Below are 19,414 nucleotides of genomic sequence, written 5' to 3'. Positions count from 1 at the left end.
AAAATTAGCAAGACAAAATCCTGGCAAGATCATTTTTTTATAAGATGATCTCATATAAAAGCATTTCCAAATCTCTACTAAGTAGGATATATATTGATTCAAAACATTCTATTCCCATATTTTCAAAATTCAAAATTTTTTTTGCTAGTGCATCATTTAAAACATTTAGACATCCTAGCTGGACAGTGATGACGCACGCCTTTAATCCCAGTACTCAGGAGGCAGAGGCAGGTGGATCTCTTTGAGTTTAAGGCCAGTCTGGTCTACAAGACCTAGTTCCAAGACAGGCTCTAAAGCTACAGAGAAACCCTGTCTCAAAATATTAAAAGGAGAAAAAAAAAACATTTAGACATCCTGAGTTACTACCTCAAATCCTATGCTGACATAATTTAAAAGGAAAACAACTAATGATATAATTATTTAAGGAAAAGCAGCACTCAAATTAGATCAATAGTGCTAAGTAAGACTCTCCAAAAAAGGTGACTTATACATTTTGGTAAATAATCCTTAAATAATGAAGACAAACACAATCGCCTTAATGAATTTAACTTTTTTCATGTTATCTGTAAACAAAAGACGCATCTGTTGTGCCTTTAAGTTACAGCTGAGTCAAATGATTACATCCTAGGTAATAAATTGAATTATGACATTCATTTCTACAAATAAGAATCTCTCTAAAGTTCACTTTCCTCACAAAAAAAAAAGGAGTTTGATGTTTTATTTTAAATTCTTAGATGAGGCTGAGCCATTATGATACTGACTACTACTTCATTTTTCATTCCTCTTCTAAGAAATTACTTTTAAGGAGGATTCCACTCATTTCCATTATAATGTTAAATAATAATCGCACTAAGCACAATTTAATTAATGAATGCTTGATAAAATTAAATACACAGCACAAAAAACTCCATTATTAAAGCACTGTAGGCTATCGATGAAAAATTGAAGTGCATGTAGCAGTAGGTATTTATAATAAAGGTAATTATGGAAGCTGAGTTAGGTGATGCTTTTAGACCCCCATATATACAGGGATAGTGACTTGGGGAGGAAATTGGGCAACAATTCTGATAACTTTTTCTGTGAACCAATTTCTTTCATCTGCATGTGACAAGTCCTGGTTTTTAGACTTTGCTTTCCAATTTTCCATCTTCACCATTCCTTTTGGTCCTTAGAATAACTATGTAAAATTCTAGAACTTACTAATTTAATCAATCCCATAACACTATCAGCTCCTATTTCAATTACACTGACTTTATTAATCTTCTTAAATACTGACAATATTCTAAACACACAAATTACAATAGCCTATAACCTATACATATAAGCTGTACTAACAGTTAATTCCCAAATATTAGTAATATTAGTTTGTGGCATAGATTTACCAAAATACATAAAGCACAGAACTCTAGGTTGCCTGTCAGAATCCCTAACCTGAGCCCCTAGAAGGCAACAACTTGATTTTTTTTTTTTTTTTTGCTGTTGTGTTTCATTTGAGCAGCTCTCTCTAAGACTGTGAGGGAAGTCAGAAGCAACTCATGTATGACAGTACTGTCTCTTCTTTAATACACACTACATTAATCTACTCCTCTAAAAAAACAACTTTAAGATTTTATACACACTACAACCCTTGAAAAGCTTTGTTCAAATTAAAGAAAGAACATATATATTTAATGGAGGGCAGAAGGATACATGTGGCACAGCACATATGTGGAGGTTTGAGGGTAAGATTTGGGCTTCAGTTCTTTCCAATCATGTGCATCTAGAGGATCAAACTTAGTCATTAGGCCTAGTGGCAAGTCACTTTACCCAATAAAACCATCTCAGTACCTTAAGAATATATATAGTATGTGTGTGTACATATATATATATATGTGTGTGTGTGTATTAAGAATTTGTAAAAACTTCCACACTAAAATTGTTGTAATTCAGATGAAAGAAGGGTTCTTATTAATATTTATTTCTGTATTATTTTCATAGCAATAAAAGCCAAAAAAGTTAAATCAAAGCTCAAGAGAAATATTGCAGTAGTTTTTAAAAAACAGTACCTTATACTTAATAAAACATTTCAAACACTATTCTCTTGTCCAGTAACAGTTCCTCTAAAAGCACTAGCTTGGGAGGAGTCGTTAGACTGATTTGAAGTGAATGACACATGAAAGCAATGTACATACTTTGGCTTTAAAAAAAAAAAAAAGACCAGAGAGTATACACTCTTATAATTTTAGCAATAAATAGGAAGCAGAAACAAAAGGATCACAAGTGTAAAAAATATCAGTTATTAATTCTAATTTACTGGCCTTTTCTCTACCTTTAAACTAGCTAGTCTAATTAACACGTGAAAAGATTCAATAGAAAACTTATAAAAATCACATATGTAATCTTTTCTAGGCCTCATTTGTAAACTAAGGAAAAAAAACTCATTATCTCCTTCTTAGCTCTTAAGTTTAAGGTACTATAAATTTTTATTATTTATTTATAATGTTGAATTCTCAGCAAAACTTCTCATTCCTTCTTCTCTATACAACCTTAATATGCAGTTCAAAATGACAGGATCACAACCAAGTGTGATCAACGAGAACTATTCTTATGAAAAAAGCACAAGATTTAAAACACAACAGTGGTACATGGCAAGAAAGACAAGAGCAAACAATAAAGCTGACTCATCAGTTCATCGGGATCTTTGTAGATACTGCTTGCCGTAAACCTCCTTTCTGTTACTAAACTGACGTAACTTGCAATCAGTAATGCTGATGGGGATCCTCAATTAAGGTATGTGTCTAAAGGTATGTCTACACTTACATTTCTTAAGGTATGTGTCTATACTTAAGGTGTGTGTGTGTGTGTGTATATATCTTAAGGTATATGTCTATACTTACATTTCTAATCCTTTCACACTGGTATGTTGAAAAATAAAGAAATGTGGGGGTTGGGAGTTAAGACGGTATAGAGAAAAGAAGAAGAGGGGGAAGAGGAAAAGTAGAGAAAGGAACTGCAAACTAGGATAAAGAATAAAAGCTGGGTAGAACACCTAAGAACCTTATCAATAAATGTTATCTCTTTGTTACGACTGTATTGCTTATCAAAGAGACAGGCAGCAGGATTGTTGAAAGCAAAGGCTTCTGTAAACAGGTCCTAGACAAGTGCAGATATTATCTAATAGATTATGATTTATAATATGCCAAAGCATATAACCAGTTGAAATAACTAAGTAATATTCATAGCAACAATTTGTTACCATAATTACAAGGCTTACTGTTGATTTCACCCCAATACCTCTTTAAGAAAAAAATGTTAAATACAGAAATGGTTAATTTTCTCCTAAAAGATCATTTAAAAAATATACAAATATTACCTAAATTTTTACTGGTTCTTAGCATCACCTTATTAAAGAAAAAAAGGAGGAAAGGAAGAAAATAACAAAGAAGTCTGGTGGGTGATTTTGGTTAAGTCTGAATTCAGTTCAGTCTTATGACTTTTCAGATTTAGGCAAATCCATACTAAAAAATATATTTTCAAATAAGTATTAATCAGTTATCTGTTACAGGTTCTTCTTATTTGTTAGTATATAAGGGTGACACTTTAAGTGTAACAGGTACTAAATTTTACATCAAGTTCATAGAAAAAAAAAGTAGCACTGACAAGAATAATACCAAACAATAATGCCCTGAATTTGTTAAATATGATTCTGTAAAACTATGACCAGCACTCAGCAAACCAATTTTCTGGCTTAACTGACAGAGACACTTAAGACTGCAATTCTTGTCATCTGTGGAAGAAAGGAACAGTCAAGAAGCAATGTCATCTGAAAGAAAAATCAGGGTGTTAGAAGCACCTGACTTCCCAGTTAAATCTTCTAGATTTGACTGAAAAATCGAAACATTAATACCCACATTTTGAGGTCTCAGGACTTAACATTATTACGGTTAAAAAACCAAAATCTTATACTGTCATATAAGACAGAGTGACTTGGTGGCTTAGAAATGAAGTCTTATTGACACAAAGAACCAAACTATCCTGGCATATCATCCAGTTCAGAATAAGGAGTTTTACATAATGTAATCTAATAAGTTTCTGAGGGTTCTTCTGTCTCCACCACCCAACCTGCTCTAGGATGTGGTATCATATAAGTGGTGCTACCACATCATATTTTACACATGTTCAGGGAATCCAAGCTTAGGTCCTCATGTTTGCACAGCAAACTTTACCCAGAGTCATCTCCCGAGCACTATAATATCTACTCTTCTTCAAAAAGAAATAATCATTAGACAACAAACAGAACCAATATTTTCGGTGAGTAGCAAGAAAGGTATAGAAACATAGATCAGAAATATCAACAAGTTCCTAAGTTACAGGACATCATTTTTCTTTCAAAATCATAGATGAAATGGATACACTGAAATGTGTTCACTTTGCAGCTTTCAGTTTAATTCTGATTTTAAGTAAGAGTCAAACTTACCCGGACAAGTGCATCATCTATGATATGGTCACGTCTGACTTTGAGTCTCAAATATGGATTCAACTGCTGTCCTTGAACTAGACTGTAGAGAACAGTGATTCTTCGTTCACTGTACATACGAATTCTATTGTCATAATATAATCCCAAATTCTTTGTGACAGCATTCAATATAAAGGGACATGTCATAAAAGAGAATTTGTTCTCTGTTTCAACTTTGAAAAAGGTATAATCTTTATCCATTTCTAGAACATCATTCAGTGGTTCATTAATGAATTCTTCAAAGGAGATAAGTGGTTTTCGACAATCTAGAGTTTTAACACCAAGTTCAGTTTCTATTGGGTCCACTCGAGGACCTTTCTTATTTCTTCTATCCTCTCCCAAAAGCTCCTGCAGTGTCAACTCACTGGCATCAGGCACGGGCTCTTCCTCATCTTCCTCATTGTGATTTGTGTCCACTTCCCCTCCTACTACATTTGCATAGTAGACCATTTTCAAACACTTTGAAGCAGCAACAATGGAATCATCATCATTCACTAGATTTCGGCTATTAAATTCATTACTTATGACTTTGTAAGTAATTAGTTGCTGAAATGTTTCCATCATTCTCCGAATCTGGTCTGCACTGTATTTAGACCAAAGTCTAATCAGTTTTCCTTGAGCTTCAAGGGGTAGCTTACTCATAGCTTTGCAAAATAATGGCAGGGCCATTTCCAGATATTCAGGACTGTGGAGGTTTCTATTCTCCATTACAATAATGAACAAATTGAGATAATTAGGATCTCGGGCATACACACTATGATACAGCAAGTCACATTCCACGTTAGGTGACAGATATACAATTGCATTGAGAAAGGCAGTTTCTATTTTTTCATTAGAGAGCAAACTGGCGTAGACCCTTCTAATGGCATCAACATCCACAGTCACTTCATCAGGACCTAATTTCTGTGCATTGTTGTCTCCCTGTGAGCTATCACCCATCCGGGAAGAAGATGCTTCTGAGTCTTCTTCCATAGCAGCAGCAGCAGCAACAGCAGCAGCAGCAACAGCAGAACATGCAGCCTTTTCCTTTTCATCTTCATCCTTGTCTTCATCCTTTTCTTGTAGAGATTTCAATTCCTCCTTAGTGTGTTGTTTGACTTTCCGAAAGCTCATAACCAATGCCTCAGCACTAGAAAAAATTTTTCCAATTACGCGAATTAAAGGGGAGTAATCATCATTCTCTCTACACGATTCCAGAATTTCATATACTATCTCTTCAGTTAGGTAATTCACATCTAGAAAATGGAAAGACAAAGAACAATTATTGTTGTGATATACATGTTTGTTTTGTGATTGTAAGTTCTAAAAGTAAAATACCTAAACATTCTGAATTTGAAAAGTCAGAAATTTTAAAAAACCTAATTTACCTATCAACAAACTACACTTAGCAATTCCTATTTCATTTAAGTATTAGCAACAACCTCACTCTTTGGCATTCATTCAACAACATATAATTATTATTAAGATTTGTTTTGTAATCAAGACATGCATTAGTATTTTTCTAAGTATAAAATAAGTATGTATGTAATTTCATTGCTATACTGATTGCAACCTTAATGAAGAGTTACTACACTAATATCCTGGAAGCGTTTTCCCTTACATTGTTCTCAAAAGACTAAGGAGGCAAAGTTTTATACCAAGTGTTGCTCAGTCCCATCATATGCAAGCAACCCTTTTTCTATTTATATATTAAATCAAGTGGCGCACGCCTTTAATCCCAGAACTTAGGAGACAGAGGAAGGCAGATCTCTGTGAATTCAGGTAAGTTCCAGGACAGAGCATTTACACAGAAAAACCTTGTCACAAAAAATAACACCCCACCCCAAAGAAAAAACCCAAACAAACAAAAACTGATTCATTTTCTGTGTTCATTTCTTTCAGGTTCCTATTCTGTGACTGAGGAAAAGCAAACTCTGAAGTTAAAGCTTCTGATGAGGCTACTACTACTGCAATCTGTTACCATGACTCAGGTCCTCACAGCCCTAACAAAGCAATTGGAAATTATTAGAGGCAATTAAAAATAAACAGTGGGTAAAAGCTAAGAAAGTAAAGGCCATAAGCACCAAAACTTACATACATTTTCTCCCAGGCATGAAACTAGGGTCATAAACTTCCTAGCTTCCCTCACCTTTATAGTAAATGTCACTCTCATCAAAGGCTATACCCTTTCGAAGCAACAAAGCAAAAGATATTTTATCTTACTGACAAAAGATGAATGACATTTTATATGGTAAAATTTTAGAAATCAAATAGCAAATAATAATACTGAAACCAAACATAACCTCTTTGTTGAAGAGTACTATACTATAATCATTAGATCAATTATGTAAGGAATGATAATTTTACAGTTATGTTGACAATCTATCCCTATTTTCACTATGCCAAGTATTTCCTTACCTATACTTAGCAAGTAAAAATCCTTTTATAAAAAATAATTTATTTTACATCCTGGCTGGTTGCCCCTCCCCCTCTTCTCCCAGTCCCTTCCCCCTCATCCCCTTCTGCTCTGACCCCTGAATCCACTCCTCATTTTCTGTTTAGGAAAGGACAGGTCTCCCACAACAAAACAGAAACAGCTGTAGTTGTATTAACAAGACAATAGTATGTAAAAATCTTTACTATAATCACTACATATTCTTCAAGGTACTTACTCAACAGTAAGAAACAATATAAAATTCAAGTCATCATTGATGGAACGGCTTCCAGAAGATGAACTATGAAGCACTTAACTTTATATACTACAAACCTGATCTGTGGCCTGCTCCAAGAGTTATCAACACTTGTTTGCTTAATGATCTTGAATTCTTTCCTTAAAAAAAATAATTTGTCCTTATATGTATTTATGAGAAGTAAGGGGTTGGCAGACATGTGGTGCTGAGAGGGTAACCTGAAGGAGTTGGTTTACTCCTTCCACAGTGTGGTCCCAGACACGAGGCCTGGCGGTAGGTTCCATGTACCTGGATGAGCCAGTATGCCAATCCAAGCACTAATTCTTCAGTTTATTAAGAATAAGTAAGTATGAAAGCACTAACATGGAGCTTATTTCTCATTAATCCAATGAAAATATTATGGTATCTTCTTTGACCACTCAAGTATATTTAATTTCTCTAAAGTGTTAGCAAAAACATAGAAAACATGTATGATGAATGAACAGTGTGTTAGGAGATAACATGTTTGACGTACAGTGTTCTGTTTGAAATGTTTAATTGACAACTCTCTTCTCCCTCCCCTACCTCCGTGTGTGTGTGTGTGTGTGTGTGTGTGTGTGTGTGTGCGCGCGTGCGCGCGCACGTGTGCATATGTGTGTGTGTGTGTGTAAAAAGCACTGCAATCAGAAATAAAAAGTTATAGTCTGGATATCAATGAACAAGTAACTAAGGAAACCGTTTTAAGACTCACTTGTACATTCTAATATATATGTTTCTGAACCTGTTTGAGACATGATGTTACATCATGTAACACAGACTAGAATGGAATTCAAGATGCTCCTTCCTTAACTTTCTAAGTATCTGGACAACGCAAGACTCATCTCAAAAACAATCTTAAAGCCGGGTGGTGGTGGCGCGCGCCTTTAATCCCAGCACTCAGGAGGCAGAGGCAGGCGGATCTCTGGGAGTTTGAGGCCAGCCTGGTCTACAAGAGCTAGTTCCGGGACAGGCACCAAAGCTACAGAGAAACCCTGTCTCGAAAAAAAAAAAAAAAAAAAAAAAACCCTTAAAACATGGTATTTTATACTCTAAAAAGTACAAAACTGTTTCATGTAAGAACAAAGCTGTCATACAATAACTGATTAGATCTACACATCTAACTAGAATGAACAAATACAATTATCAGAATGAGAGCAGCAATATGATTAAGCATTTATAACTCCTAATTAAAAATATTCAAATGAGTAAAGGAAAATTGGAGTGATCTGCAAAACAATACATTGCAAAATAGAACACATGAGCAAAAACAAGACTAATACATCCATTATGTACTAGATTTTCCTACAGACAGCTGCATTTAACCACAATGGCATATTATACTTCATTTACTATTACTCTGTGAAGCCTTCTGAGGCAGAAACATGCAAAAAAAAAAAAACCAACACAGATTCCATATTCAATATATTGGTAGCATTCACCTATTTATCCTTACATGAGCAAATTCATGAAAAAGGACTAGCAATATAGTTTGAGTAGCAAAGTTTCTGATATTTCTATAGTTCTATTGTGAAATAACATAATAAACCTGTATGTAACTCAATTTTATTTCAATACCTCTTAAACATATTTTAAATAATAGTGAGTCTAAGCCCTTGGCAATCTGAAAATTTTAACTACCTCATTATTAATACTAATTACTTACACTAAGCCAAAGAAAGATTGGACATCCATGATGAAAAAATGGAAAATTTTAAGAAGCTTCAAAATATAGGGCCATTTTACAAAGCATGGATTGGTTCCGCAACCAATAGCTCAGATGGTACTGTTTATATTGCATGTCACTAAAAGTCCAAAGACAGTCTCAGAAACCTTGCTGAAAACAAACAAACATCAAGACCTAAGTACCTTGTGAGGGTATCAAATGCCTTAGATACAGAAGGCAGAATATAGGAAGAAAATGTTATCTGCTTCTTTTAAGACTGTCCCTGGAGTTTCAGAGTTCCTAACAGGATTTACTATAAATACAATATAAGTTATAGACTTTGCGACCTAATAAGCTATTACGTACAATGGAAATCATTACAAGTTGAGATTAACTCATTCACATATCAAGTTCTACAGTATAATCTGCTTCTGATTAACAACTACCATATCAATAAAAGGTAATAAAGTAACTAATTTAATAATAACTCTCCTTTACCAGACCTTACCAAAAGAAAGGCTTTTGGTATACCTTTCTTTATAAAGTATATATATACACATACATACATACTGTGGTATCTTCAGGTCACAAAAAAGCAAAAGAACAAAATTAATACATTTAAATCTCTGACACAGCTTTTAATTGAGTATTTTCAATTGAAAATACAATCTCTTACCTTTAAAATCAGGTTTAGCTCCTTTTCCGTCCTTGTTCGGTTTTACCTCTGAGTTGTTAGGTGTACCTTTTGAGTTCTCAAGGTAAGCTGAGCTTGCTCCTTTCTTGGAGGGATGAGGATCACAGAGTTTTGCATTAATTTTATAAAGCTCAAGGGCTTTAATAGCTGCTGCATTGTTATCCATACGAAGAAAAGTTGGACAGGAAGCACAAAACTCATTCGTGCAGGCCTCATTTCCACAGCCCTCGGTTAACTGGTGGTAGTAGCGTTCTATTAGATGCTTTGCAGCTGCTCGCTTCCTGTATGTACCAGACATTCAAAACAATAAGCAGTGATTAGTATTGCTCAAAAGCAAAGCCCAACAGATAAGATAAAAGTTAACTAAGCAATAAAGCAATAAACTAAATATTTAGATGGAGAAACTAGAAATCCACTATTACCCAAGTGTTAACTGGTGAAATAATACTTTCTAAGAAACTGTGATAAAATGTCATCTTATAAAAATTATCATTTTAATATAGTATGCTTTTCTTTGGTTTAAAAAGATAAGCTTAATTTGATGTTGTATGATCCTTAAACTGTTAAGTACAACTAAAAACAAAAAATTACATCACTGTGTTAGGCCAGTTTTCCTTTTCATTACATATGAAATAAATAATTAATTCTAATAACTTTCAAATAGTTCATTTGCAGTTAATACCAAATTTCTATCTAGAGTTTATGAAAAAAATTCTCAATTAATAATCATGAGAGATTTAAAAGTAAACGATCTAAATATCGTATTATACCAAGGGAAAGCAGCATCATTGCAGATAATCTTGAGCCCAGACTTGCCACTAACCCTCTTCATTAAACCCTTGTCATAGGCAAGATGAAGGTTTTAACTTCTATTAGGGCAAAATCATATTCATCTTACTTTATAAGCTTTAAACATGTAGATTAACATTTGATCATCAATTTTTCAGGCAAGGTGATCAATAAAAGTTAGTTTAATTATGTCATCAACCAAAAAGTTGTTTTACATAATCTATCTCTGTAAGTTGATTTTAAAATTCTTTCTATTCTATTTAAGTAGATCATTCAAAATGATCCCTTTGGACTTTAATTTACAAGCATGGGAGCTCCCAGTAGGAAGAACCTACCTACTTTCACTCTCAAAACTTCATGCTATTATTGTGTTAATGGATAGAGTAAGTGGACAAGAGCACTAGAGGTGAACAAGCAAATAGGAATCTGATAAGTCTTAATGACTCCAAACAACATAGGCAGATGGCACAAAATTGTATTTCAGCACTACCAACCAATTCAGAAGCTTTAATTAGGAATGTTTCCTATACATTTCCCATTAATAGTGTGCAAAAAGAACGACCCACAGGCCAAGTCTGATGCACTGAATTTGATCCCTGGATCTCACTTGGTGAAAGGAGAAAACCAATTACCAAAAATTGTCTTCTGATCTCTAAAAATACACCATAGCATATATATACCCAGCCACATACATCCATACAATATAAATAAGTTTTAAAAATTTAAAATGTATCATAAGAGTTAGAAATCCTACTTAAGGGAAAAAGTGGTCAATTAATGAAGACATTATTTCCTATATCTAGTGGAAAATCAGCATGCCTAATTTATGGCCAATGTTCTTTACTAATCCCATAACTGACGGTAAGCTGCTACTGCTGAAAACACCACATACTTCAGTCAGTAAAGCAAAATGAAGCTAAACTCACTTGGTAACTTGATCCCTACTAATGGTTAGCATCTGTAGTACTTGACAGTGCTATGCAGGCTACCAAAGGAGAAAGTAATTGTCATCAGTCATACCCAGTTCTGAATGCCAAGAGCTACAGTAACTAGCTTGGCAAGACGAGCTACCTGTTGCAATAGTGGCACAAATGTCCTGAGATCATCAACCACTTTCTGATTGGCTTCAAGGTCTGCAACGTGAGATGAAACCTATACCTAGCCCTGTACTAAGACTGACAATCTGTGGCTAGATAGGTCATAGGTACTGGTCAGAACCTACTACTATTCTATCAAATGGCTACAGTACTAAAACTGTACTAAAACTCCAATCAACTTATCATTGATCACTCCATCTGTTAACCTTCATAAGACCAGCTTTGTTCTTCAGTAAATGGTGATTAAAACAACTGTAGAGAATGAGCTGTGAAAAGTCATATGGCCTATAAATATAAACCCTCCCAAGCCTCAAGGGGTCATTACAAAGGAGGAGATGGAAAGACCATAAGTACAAGGAATCTGTTTTCTGAAGAAAGCTGGCCAGGTATGTATTTAAACTCAAAGCATGCACTCACTAGGCCTATGTGAGCTCAAGCTAAACAAAAAACCCTGGCCTAGGAAACAGGTGAGCATGAAGTCTCAACCCTAGCTGAGGTGCTATCGCAACTGACAGCTGTTGGAAATAATTATCTTTAAGAGTAACCATGCCCTAATGGAAGGCCACAGATACAAGATTATATGGACAGTAGAAATTATACTTGATGGGTTAACAAAAACTAAAAGTCACATATAGTGAGGGGACGGGGAGGAATCGATCTGGAAGATTTATGGCAGAGATGAATATCATCAAGATATATTTTGAAAAGATGTCAAATAACTAATAATACTCCTCCCCCAAAAGTCCCAAAGCCATATGGTAAAGAAGGAAGACTATAAATAAACCATGTGCCTATACAGAGATGTCACGATACAACACAATCTTCTGTTTTTCAGGCTTCTGAAACTTCTGGAACTCCGCCATGGCTCCTTAACTCTGGATCTTACATAAATATATACACATACATATATGTGTGTACCTACACGTCATGTTTAATTTGATATTTGTTGACTGGACTAAATTAATCTATGTTTGCTTCAGCCTTAAATATCAAAGCAGGAATAGCTGGCACATTGTTATCACCAAAACCTTTTGAATTTGGTGTTCATAAGTTCTAACAATGTGAAAAACACAAATTTGTGCACCTGTTTTTGACATAAAATAAAAAGTTAAAAGAAAAGATTACATAGGTGCATTACAAACTAAAGATTCCAGAAGAGAGGTCAAGCCTAAGAGTCTCCAGACAAAGCTGAGTGGTAAGAATGAATTCTGGAGAGTCAAAAGGCTGCAAATCCACAGCTATCCTGGGCTAGCTTTAGCCCTTCACGGTCCACTTCTGCACATTACTTAACATCTTAGTAACTATTCCTAACTTCCACCAAACTAAAAGTTAATGTCATCAGACAGCACCTGAAACATAGAGCAGAACGGTCCCTATTTGGCTGCAACCACTTTTGTGATATTTCCATTAGTGTGTTTGAAAAGTGCCAGATTTACATGAAATACATATGTATGTAACAACTATTAGTGAGAAATGAGGCCATGAGGGCAAGTGTGTATGGAATCATTTAGAAAGAGGAAAGTAGGAAATGACATATTAATTATACTATGATCTCAAAAAATAAAATTAAATGAAAAAGAAATAGAATTCATATTTGAAGAATAATCTGAAGACCTTGCTCAAAAAAATGAAAAATAAATAAGGAAAGAAAGTAATTTAGCTACCATGCCTTATTTTCTCAAGTATTTGACACAAAATTATCTATAAAATTCATACTTTTTTAATTTCAAATGAAGCTTTTTACAATGAAGGAAATACACAGCATGAAGTAACAATACTGAACTTGAATTCTAATACAAGTAGAAATTTTTTGTTCCTTGGTTTTGTTTGCTTTTTGTTGTTTTGGAGTAGAATGTGGTAAACATTTAGATGTACCCAGTATACACTATCTACAAAGTTTGCGTGATATTACATTGTGCTAAAAGTAAAACAAAAGCCACACCCATATTTCATGAAAATGTTACCCAGACAAGTTAGAACCTGCTATTTGGGGTGGCCTGAAACTTCACATTTTTTATTTTCTATGTGGTGACTTCTACTTGGCTCTACAATAAACCACCTTACCCCTTTTACAGTGACTTTAACTGTTTTGTGCGACAGTGCTAATTAATCTTCATGATAACACGAACAAAAGACTAGTCAGAGAACACACAGAAGACCCTGAAGGAAAAGGTTCTGCTTTTCAGACATTAACTTGAAAGAGTATCTTTTTATTTTCAATAATTTCTCTAGAATTAAAATGTACTAACAGCAAATAAACTCTATGAGCTAAAGGTAAACTATCCTCACTAATGTTCCCTAAAATCTTTTGATGGGAAGAAAAAAATATGAATGAATAAAATTCACAATCCACATGAAGACTAAAAGTCTTTCCCTAGATAAACCTCAGAGTGTAACCAAGTATATATATAACTTACTTTCTGAGAAGACTTAGCCAAACAGTTTATTTATTCAGCCAGTCATTCCTAATATAAACTAAGAACATAGTTCCTCTTATCAAATGAGAAGCTATAGCTTTTGTGTTTGATAAACCTGACAAAAGGACAGATTATGACTGATCTCTCTTCCATAACCAGTGCTTTATACCGCCTGCTTACGTCAACTTCCATGTTGTGATCTATGATCTACTTTCAATCATGCTTCCTTCCTATCTCCCATCACCTTCCCTCTGCATTACACTAATCCTGCGCCTAAGCAGCAGAGATGTGTACGCTTGCTGGTAGGAATTCTTCCTCCTGAGAACACCCTAGTCCTTCATTACCATAGCTCACATCCCAATCTTCTATACGTCTGTATCCCTACAGTGACCACTGCACTTCTCCACATTAACTCCACTTATTCATCAAACAGTAGCGAGCACATGACCCTATAGCTAAACTACAAAATCCCAGACTCAATATGGCTTAACTTCTCTTTAACAAATGCAGTAACAATTGCTTACTTTTCTTCAGTTGGTGTTTTTCTAGTTATTTGACTTAAAAAAAAAAAATGTCAGACAATGTAAATTTCTTCTCCATGTTAGAAGGCTAATCCTTGGTTAAAGGGCCAACAAAGATTCTACCGAACCAAGAGTACGATCTTTAAAACAGAACCACCTATGATTAAAAAGAATTCTTTTACTTTAAAAAATATTTGAAATATTAAATGGTGCATACCTACATATTTGGAAACGTGCCTATGTTAAACATCACACAGAAACTAAAAACATCCAACCTTATAACCAGAGTTCACTCTGATTAAAAGGCTCAGCGCTCACATGGTCTCTCTCTCAGAGGAAAAAAAAAACCTGAGAAAAACATTCATGGATCATGGAGCACAGAGCAAAGAGACTTGCCAAATGGCAAATATTAAAGATGTTAAGACAGTATTTCGCAAACTCACAGGAGCTAAGAATACATGACAGAGTAAGAAATACATTGATACCACAATAATTTTTCCATGTTTTTGGACATTAAAAACTTTGCATACATTTAATGATTTCTACTCTTTCATACAGTAAGCATTTACTGATTACTTACTACATTCTTCATTATGTATTCAGGTAGCTGTAGTTGTGAACCTAATATAGTCTAGTGTGACCTAAAAGAGTCTCAATTGAGGGCTTGCCTACATCAGCTGGCCCATGGGTGTGCACCTGCAAGATTTGTTTTGACTGACCTAAGAAGGTCCTGACTATTGTGGGCAAGGTCATTCCCTGAAGTTGTCTTGGACTGCATAAAGAAGTGGTTATGCTAAGCTTGGGTCTGCACGCTGAGTCAACAAGCAGCATTATTTCATACTTCCAGTTCTTTCAATGGTGACCTAAAACTTGAAAGTTGAAAAATCCTTTGGTCCTCTAAGATGTTGTTGGTCAGAGTATTAAATGCCAAAAGCCATGTTCTGGTGAGAGCTTTAAAAAAAATTGTGTTATTACATCTTAAAAAATAAATAGATATAACTGAAAAGATGAGACATAATCATAATTAGACAAAGTTACCCAGAAAGGACATCTCTGACAAGACATCATCTAAGAATTCTGAAGTAAAAAAGAAAAAGATGTGAGGAACCCAAGAGAAAGAATACTAGATTTAAGAAGACAAAAGTTGTAGGGTAAGAACATGAAGTTCAGAATATCATCTAAATTAAAGAAGCCAGTTCATACAAGGTCATATCATTTTCTGGGTATAGCTTATGAATGGGAAGTGTCTGAAAAGTTTTAAGTATAGAAAAGATGGTTTAACATCAGTACCAAAAAAGCCCATTTATAGTTTCTAGGACAAAAGTACTAAGAAACAATGAAATGCCTTCTCAAACCAAGATGGCAATGGTGCTATAAATGCTTTTTTAAGTGGCCAAATAGAATTTTTGAAGATAAGTCCAGCAGGACTTACAAAGGGTTCCAACATGAGACACGGACAAGGAAGATGCATTCCAAAATTTGGTTAATGGGCATGGGAAAAAACTACTGAATAAAATTCAAAGGTCTATAAAATAAAATTTGAGGAAATTAAGAGTATACAAGTAACAGCCTTACTTTGGATTAATCAATTTCTGTGTGTGCACACATGTGCAGGCATGTGTACCTAGGCATGTGCATTTAGCAACCAGGAATCAATTCCAGACTTCATCTTCAATTGCTCCAGACCTAACTTTTTGAGACAGGGTCTCTCAGTAAACCTAAAACTCACTGAAACATCTAGACTGAAGAAACAATGAGTTTCAACTATAATTCTATTTCTGCCCCTCCCCCAAGAGTGGGTAAGATGACCACACCACACTTTTTACATAGGTTCTGGGAATCGGATCAATGTACTTGTAAAGCAGCTATTATACCAAACAAACAGACTCCTTAGCATCTTTTGGCTACTTTCTTTTATTGCTGCTGTCATTTAAAGCCAGAGTCTCATGTAGCCTAGACTGAGACTTACTATATGAGTAAAGCTAGCCCTACACAACCTCCCAAGTACTGGGATTCTAAGAGTGAGCCAAAATGCCCAGGAAAATATCAAGATTCTTAAAAACCCTAAATGCACAAGCTTCTAACATGAAGTTTTCATAAAATCTACCTGAATACCTTCTGGTTTTCCATTCTGTTCTATTAAACTCATAGGCTAAAAAAAAAAAAAAAATTCTACCCCCATTATGTCACCAATAAAGTGACATCAGAATCAATGTGCATGTTATAATCCCATATAAGAATTTCAAAATTACTTCCATTAATATTCAAGAATTTTAGTATCTATTTACTTCAAACAAGTATTCCTTAATCTTAACCATATACCTATGATTATGAAAATTTATCAATCTGTTAAAAGCTTTCATTTATGAAATAATTTTGATATATGAAAACACAGATGTCTTTCCAAAATTTTTATTTTTATTGACAAGTAAGAACTGCATATATTCATCTCACATACAAAGCATCTTTGCAAAGATACTTAAGACTTCACCTTTAGTGATACTCAAGAACGCATATATTAACAAGTCACACGCTGTACAATAGGTTTCTGAACTAAATTCTATCCATTTTCCATTTTGTATTCTGTGACCACCACCTAGTCTATCACAAGTAACATTTTTAAGAATGTCAATGTTTTTAGTTTACACACATGAGATCATGCAGCACTTGTTTTTCTGCACTTGACTTATTTCATTAAATGTAAACCACTATTTCAACCCATGTTTTCAGACATAGGATTTCAGACAACTTTTAATGGTTAAAAATTACATTATCATATATTCCAAATTTTATTTATTTACCTACTGACAAACATTAGTTTATTTCTGCATTCTGATTGCAATCAACATGAAAATGTAGGTATCTCTTTCAACACACGAGTTTAATTTCCTTTAGCTATATATTCCTATAATGTAACTGCTAGGTCATGGCAATTCTACTTTTAAATTTTTGAGGAAACTATTATTTTTCATAATTGATCTAATTTACATTTCCTCCAACTGTGTGCAAGATTTCCGTTTGCCATCATGAACATTAGTATTTTGATAATGACCATCCTAGCAGTATGAGGTGTTATCTCACTGTTGCTTCATTTTCATTTTCTAGTTGATTACAGAGATTATAAATTTTCTCTCATGAATCTGAAGTCATGTGTAGTGGCACACACCTTTTATCCCAGCACTCAGGAGGCAGAGGCAGGAAGTATGAAGCCAGCCTGGTCTATATAGCAAGTTCCAGGACACCTATGGCTACAAGGAGAAAACCTATCTGGAACAACAAAAAGTAAAATCATTAGATTTTTTTTTTCTCAGAAAAATCAGAAAGAGAACAAGGAAAAGTATATGTCAGAGTTTGTAGAGAGTAGAGGGAAGGGAGAAATGTAATTATAAACCTCAGAATATTTTTAAAAAGTAAAAGGCAATTTTTTTTTCATTTAGACACTCTGCCATTTGGATTCTTTTTTTTTTTTCCATGTGTGGGCTATAGTAGAGCCTCACAGGAATGTAGTCCAATTCTACATCTCTAATTAGCATAGAGTTTACCAATTAGACTAGCCCCAGGGATCCTCCTGAGTCTTCCCTCTGCACTAGAATTTTATGTGTATACTACCATACCCCGCACTTTTATGTTGTTACTACATTATCAAATCAGGTCCTTAGGCTTGTTACCTACCTGTATCACTTCTTCAGAAGCAACTATTTAAGTCCGCTGCCCACTTCTGCAATCAATTATCTAACTTAAATAATTCATGTATTAACTCCTCAAATGGAAATGCTTCTTTCATTTCAAGGTGTTTATCTATTAATTATATCTTTTCATTTGCAATTTGCTTTTAAGTTTGGTATAATCCCATTAGGCTATTTTTTGTTGTCATGTCTTTTAAAAAGTTCACAAACACAAATAGTTTTTCTATCTTCTTAAAGTAGCTGACAGTTGTAAAGGCTATTAACTAAGTACATAATCATTCTTCTGTTGATGCATACCCAACTTTCTCAGCTCAATAGGTATTGAACGTATTGTTCTTTTCTTCTGCAAGAATGGTCAGTGCTCTCAGCTGAGCCAGCTCTGCAGACTCAAGAATCCTTGACTTAGAAAGTAAGGCAATGTGGTACCTGTAGTGAGAAAGACTTGGCTTTTGTTTTTCATTGTTTTTGTTGTTTCTCTTTTGGTTTTCTGAACAGAGTTTCTCTATGTAGCTCAGCCTGTCCTGGACCTCACTCTGTAGATCGGCTGGCTTACAAGATATCCACCTGCCAATGCCTCCTGGGTGCTGAGATTAACCGACAAAAGTAAACACACTAAACTATGGTGAATAATGTTTATGTGTTGTTTAATTCATTTTGCTATTGTCTTTCTTAAGAACTCTTATTATTAGCTGATAGTAGTAGAGTTTCTCTTTTGTTTTCATATCAGAGCAATGATTGGCTCATAAAAATAGTTTGGAAATCTTCAAAAGTTTTAACTGAGCTTGGAAAATATTATTAGTTCCTTAAATGTTTAGTGCATTCCAGTAATCAAGACATTAGGTCTGGGCTTTATCTGGCAAGAGATTTAATTACTGCTTTACAATCTTGTGACAACAAAATTTCTCAATCATGCCCATGAATAAAAGAATATAAATACAAAATGCTCTAATGCAGTAAGTAGTCTGCATACAACACTAGCAATAGTCTGTCCTATCCTGCTACTATTCAACCTACAGTATTACTCATTAAAGACTACTAGAGAAGTCTCTGAAAACTGCAAGCATTATATGAGGTTTCTAAACTCAGCTAGCCATTCAATGCATGGAACTTTCAATGTTTAGTCTGCTTCATTACCCCAGCACCTTCTTCACTTTTTACGTTTTTAGTATACTCAATCCTAACTCAATTATGCTAATTAGTGTTCCACAAACCACCATTAAATTTTTTTCATAAAAAGGCAAATGGGGAGCTGGTGGTGATGGCACATGCCTTTAATCCCAGCACTTGGTAGGCAGATGCAGGTCAATCTCTGATCTTGAGGCCAGCCTGGTCTAGAAAGAGTAAGGCCAGGGCTACACAGGAAAA

The 19,414-nt window shown here is 34.5% G+C and overlaps 1 protein-coding gene and 1 long non-coding RNA gene across 9 annotated transcripts in view; one reads left to right on the top strand and one right to left on the bottom strand.

Annotated features, from left to right (window-relative positions):
- The window catches only part of LOC102001067, a 65,729-nt gene extending 57,957 nt beyond the window's left edge, over nucleotides 1-7,772 (top strand). For all 7 annotated transcript variants that reach the window (XR_003376776.1, XR_003376778.1, XR_003376781.1 and 4 more), the window contains 2 exons: nucleotides 2,538-2,769; nucleotides 6,377-7,772. This is a non-coding gene — a long non-coding RNA (uncharacterized LOC102001067). The remainder of the gene's footprint in view (nucleotides 1-2,537; nucleotides 2,770-6,376) is intronic.
- Ube3a (ubiquitin protein ligase E3A) overlaps nucleotides 1-19,414 on the bottom strand; it is a 62,544-nt gene that overhangs the window by 34,377 nt on the left and 8,753 nt on the right. For both annotated transcript variants that reach the window (XM_026778417.1, XM_026778419.1), the window contains 2 exons: nucleotides 9,522-9,820; nucleotides 4,457-5,730 (listed from right to left, as the gene is read on the bottom strand). In XM_026778417.1, the coding sequence (XP_026634218.1) occupies nucleotides 4,457-5,730; nucleotides 9,522-9,820 (1,573 nt within the window). The remainder of the gene's footprint in view (nucleotides 1-4,456; nucleotides 5,731-9,521; nucleotides 9,821-19,414) is intronic.

Source organism: Microtus ochrogaster, unplaced genomic scaffold, assembly GCF_000317375.1.
Source record: "Microtus ochrogaster isolate Prairie Vole_2 unplaced genomic scaffold, MicOch1.0 UNK140, whole genome shotgun sequence".
Lineage (NCBI taxonomy): Eukaryota > Metazoa > Chordata > Mammalia > Rodentia > Cricetidae > Microtus > Microtus ochrogaster.
The sequence above is the reverse complement of the archived record's forward strand: the minus strand, read 5'-3'. Positions and strand labels throughout refer to the sequence as shown.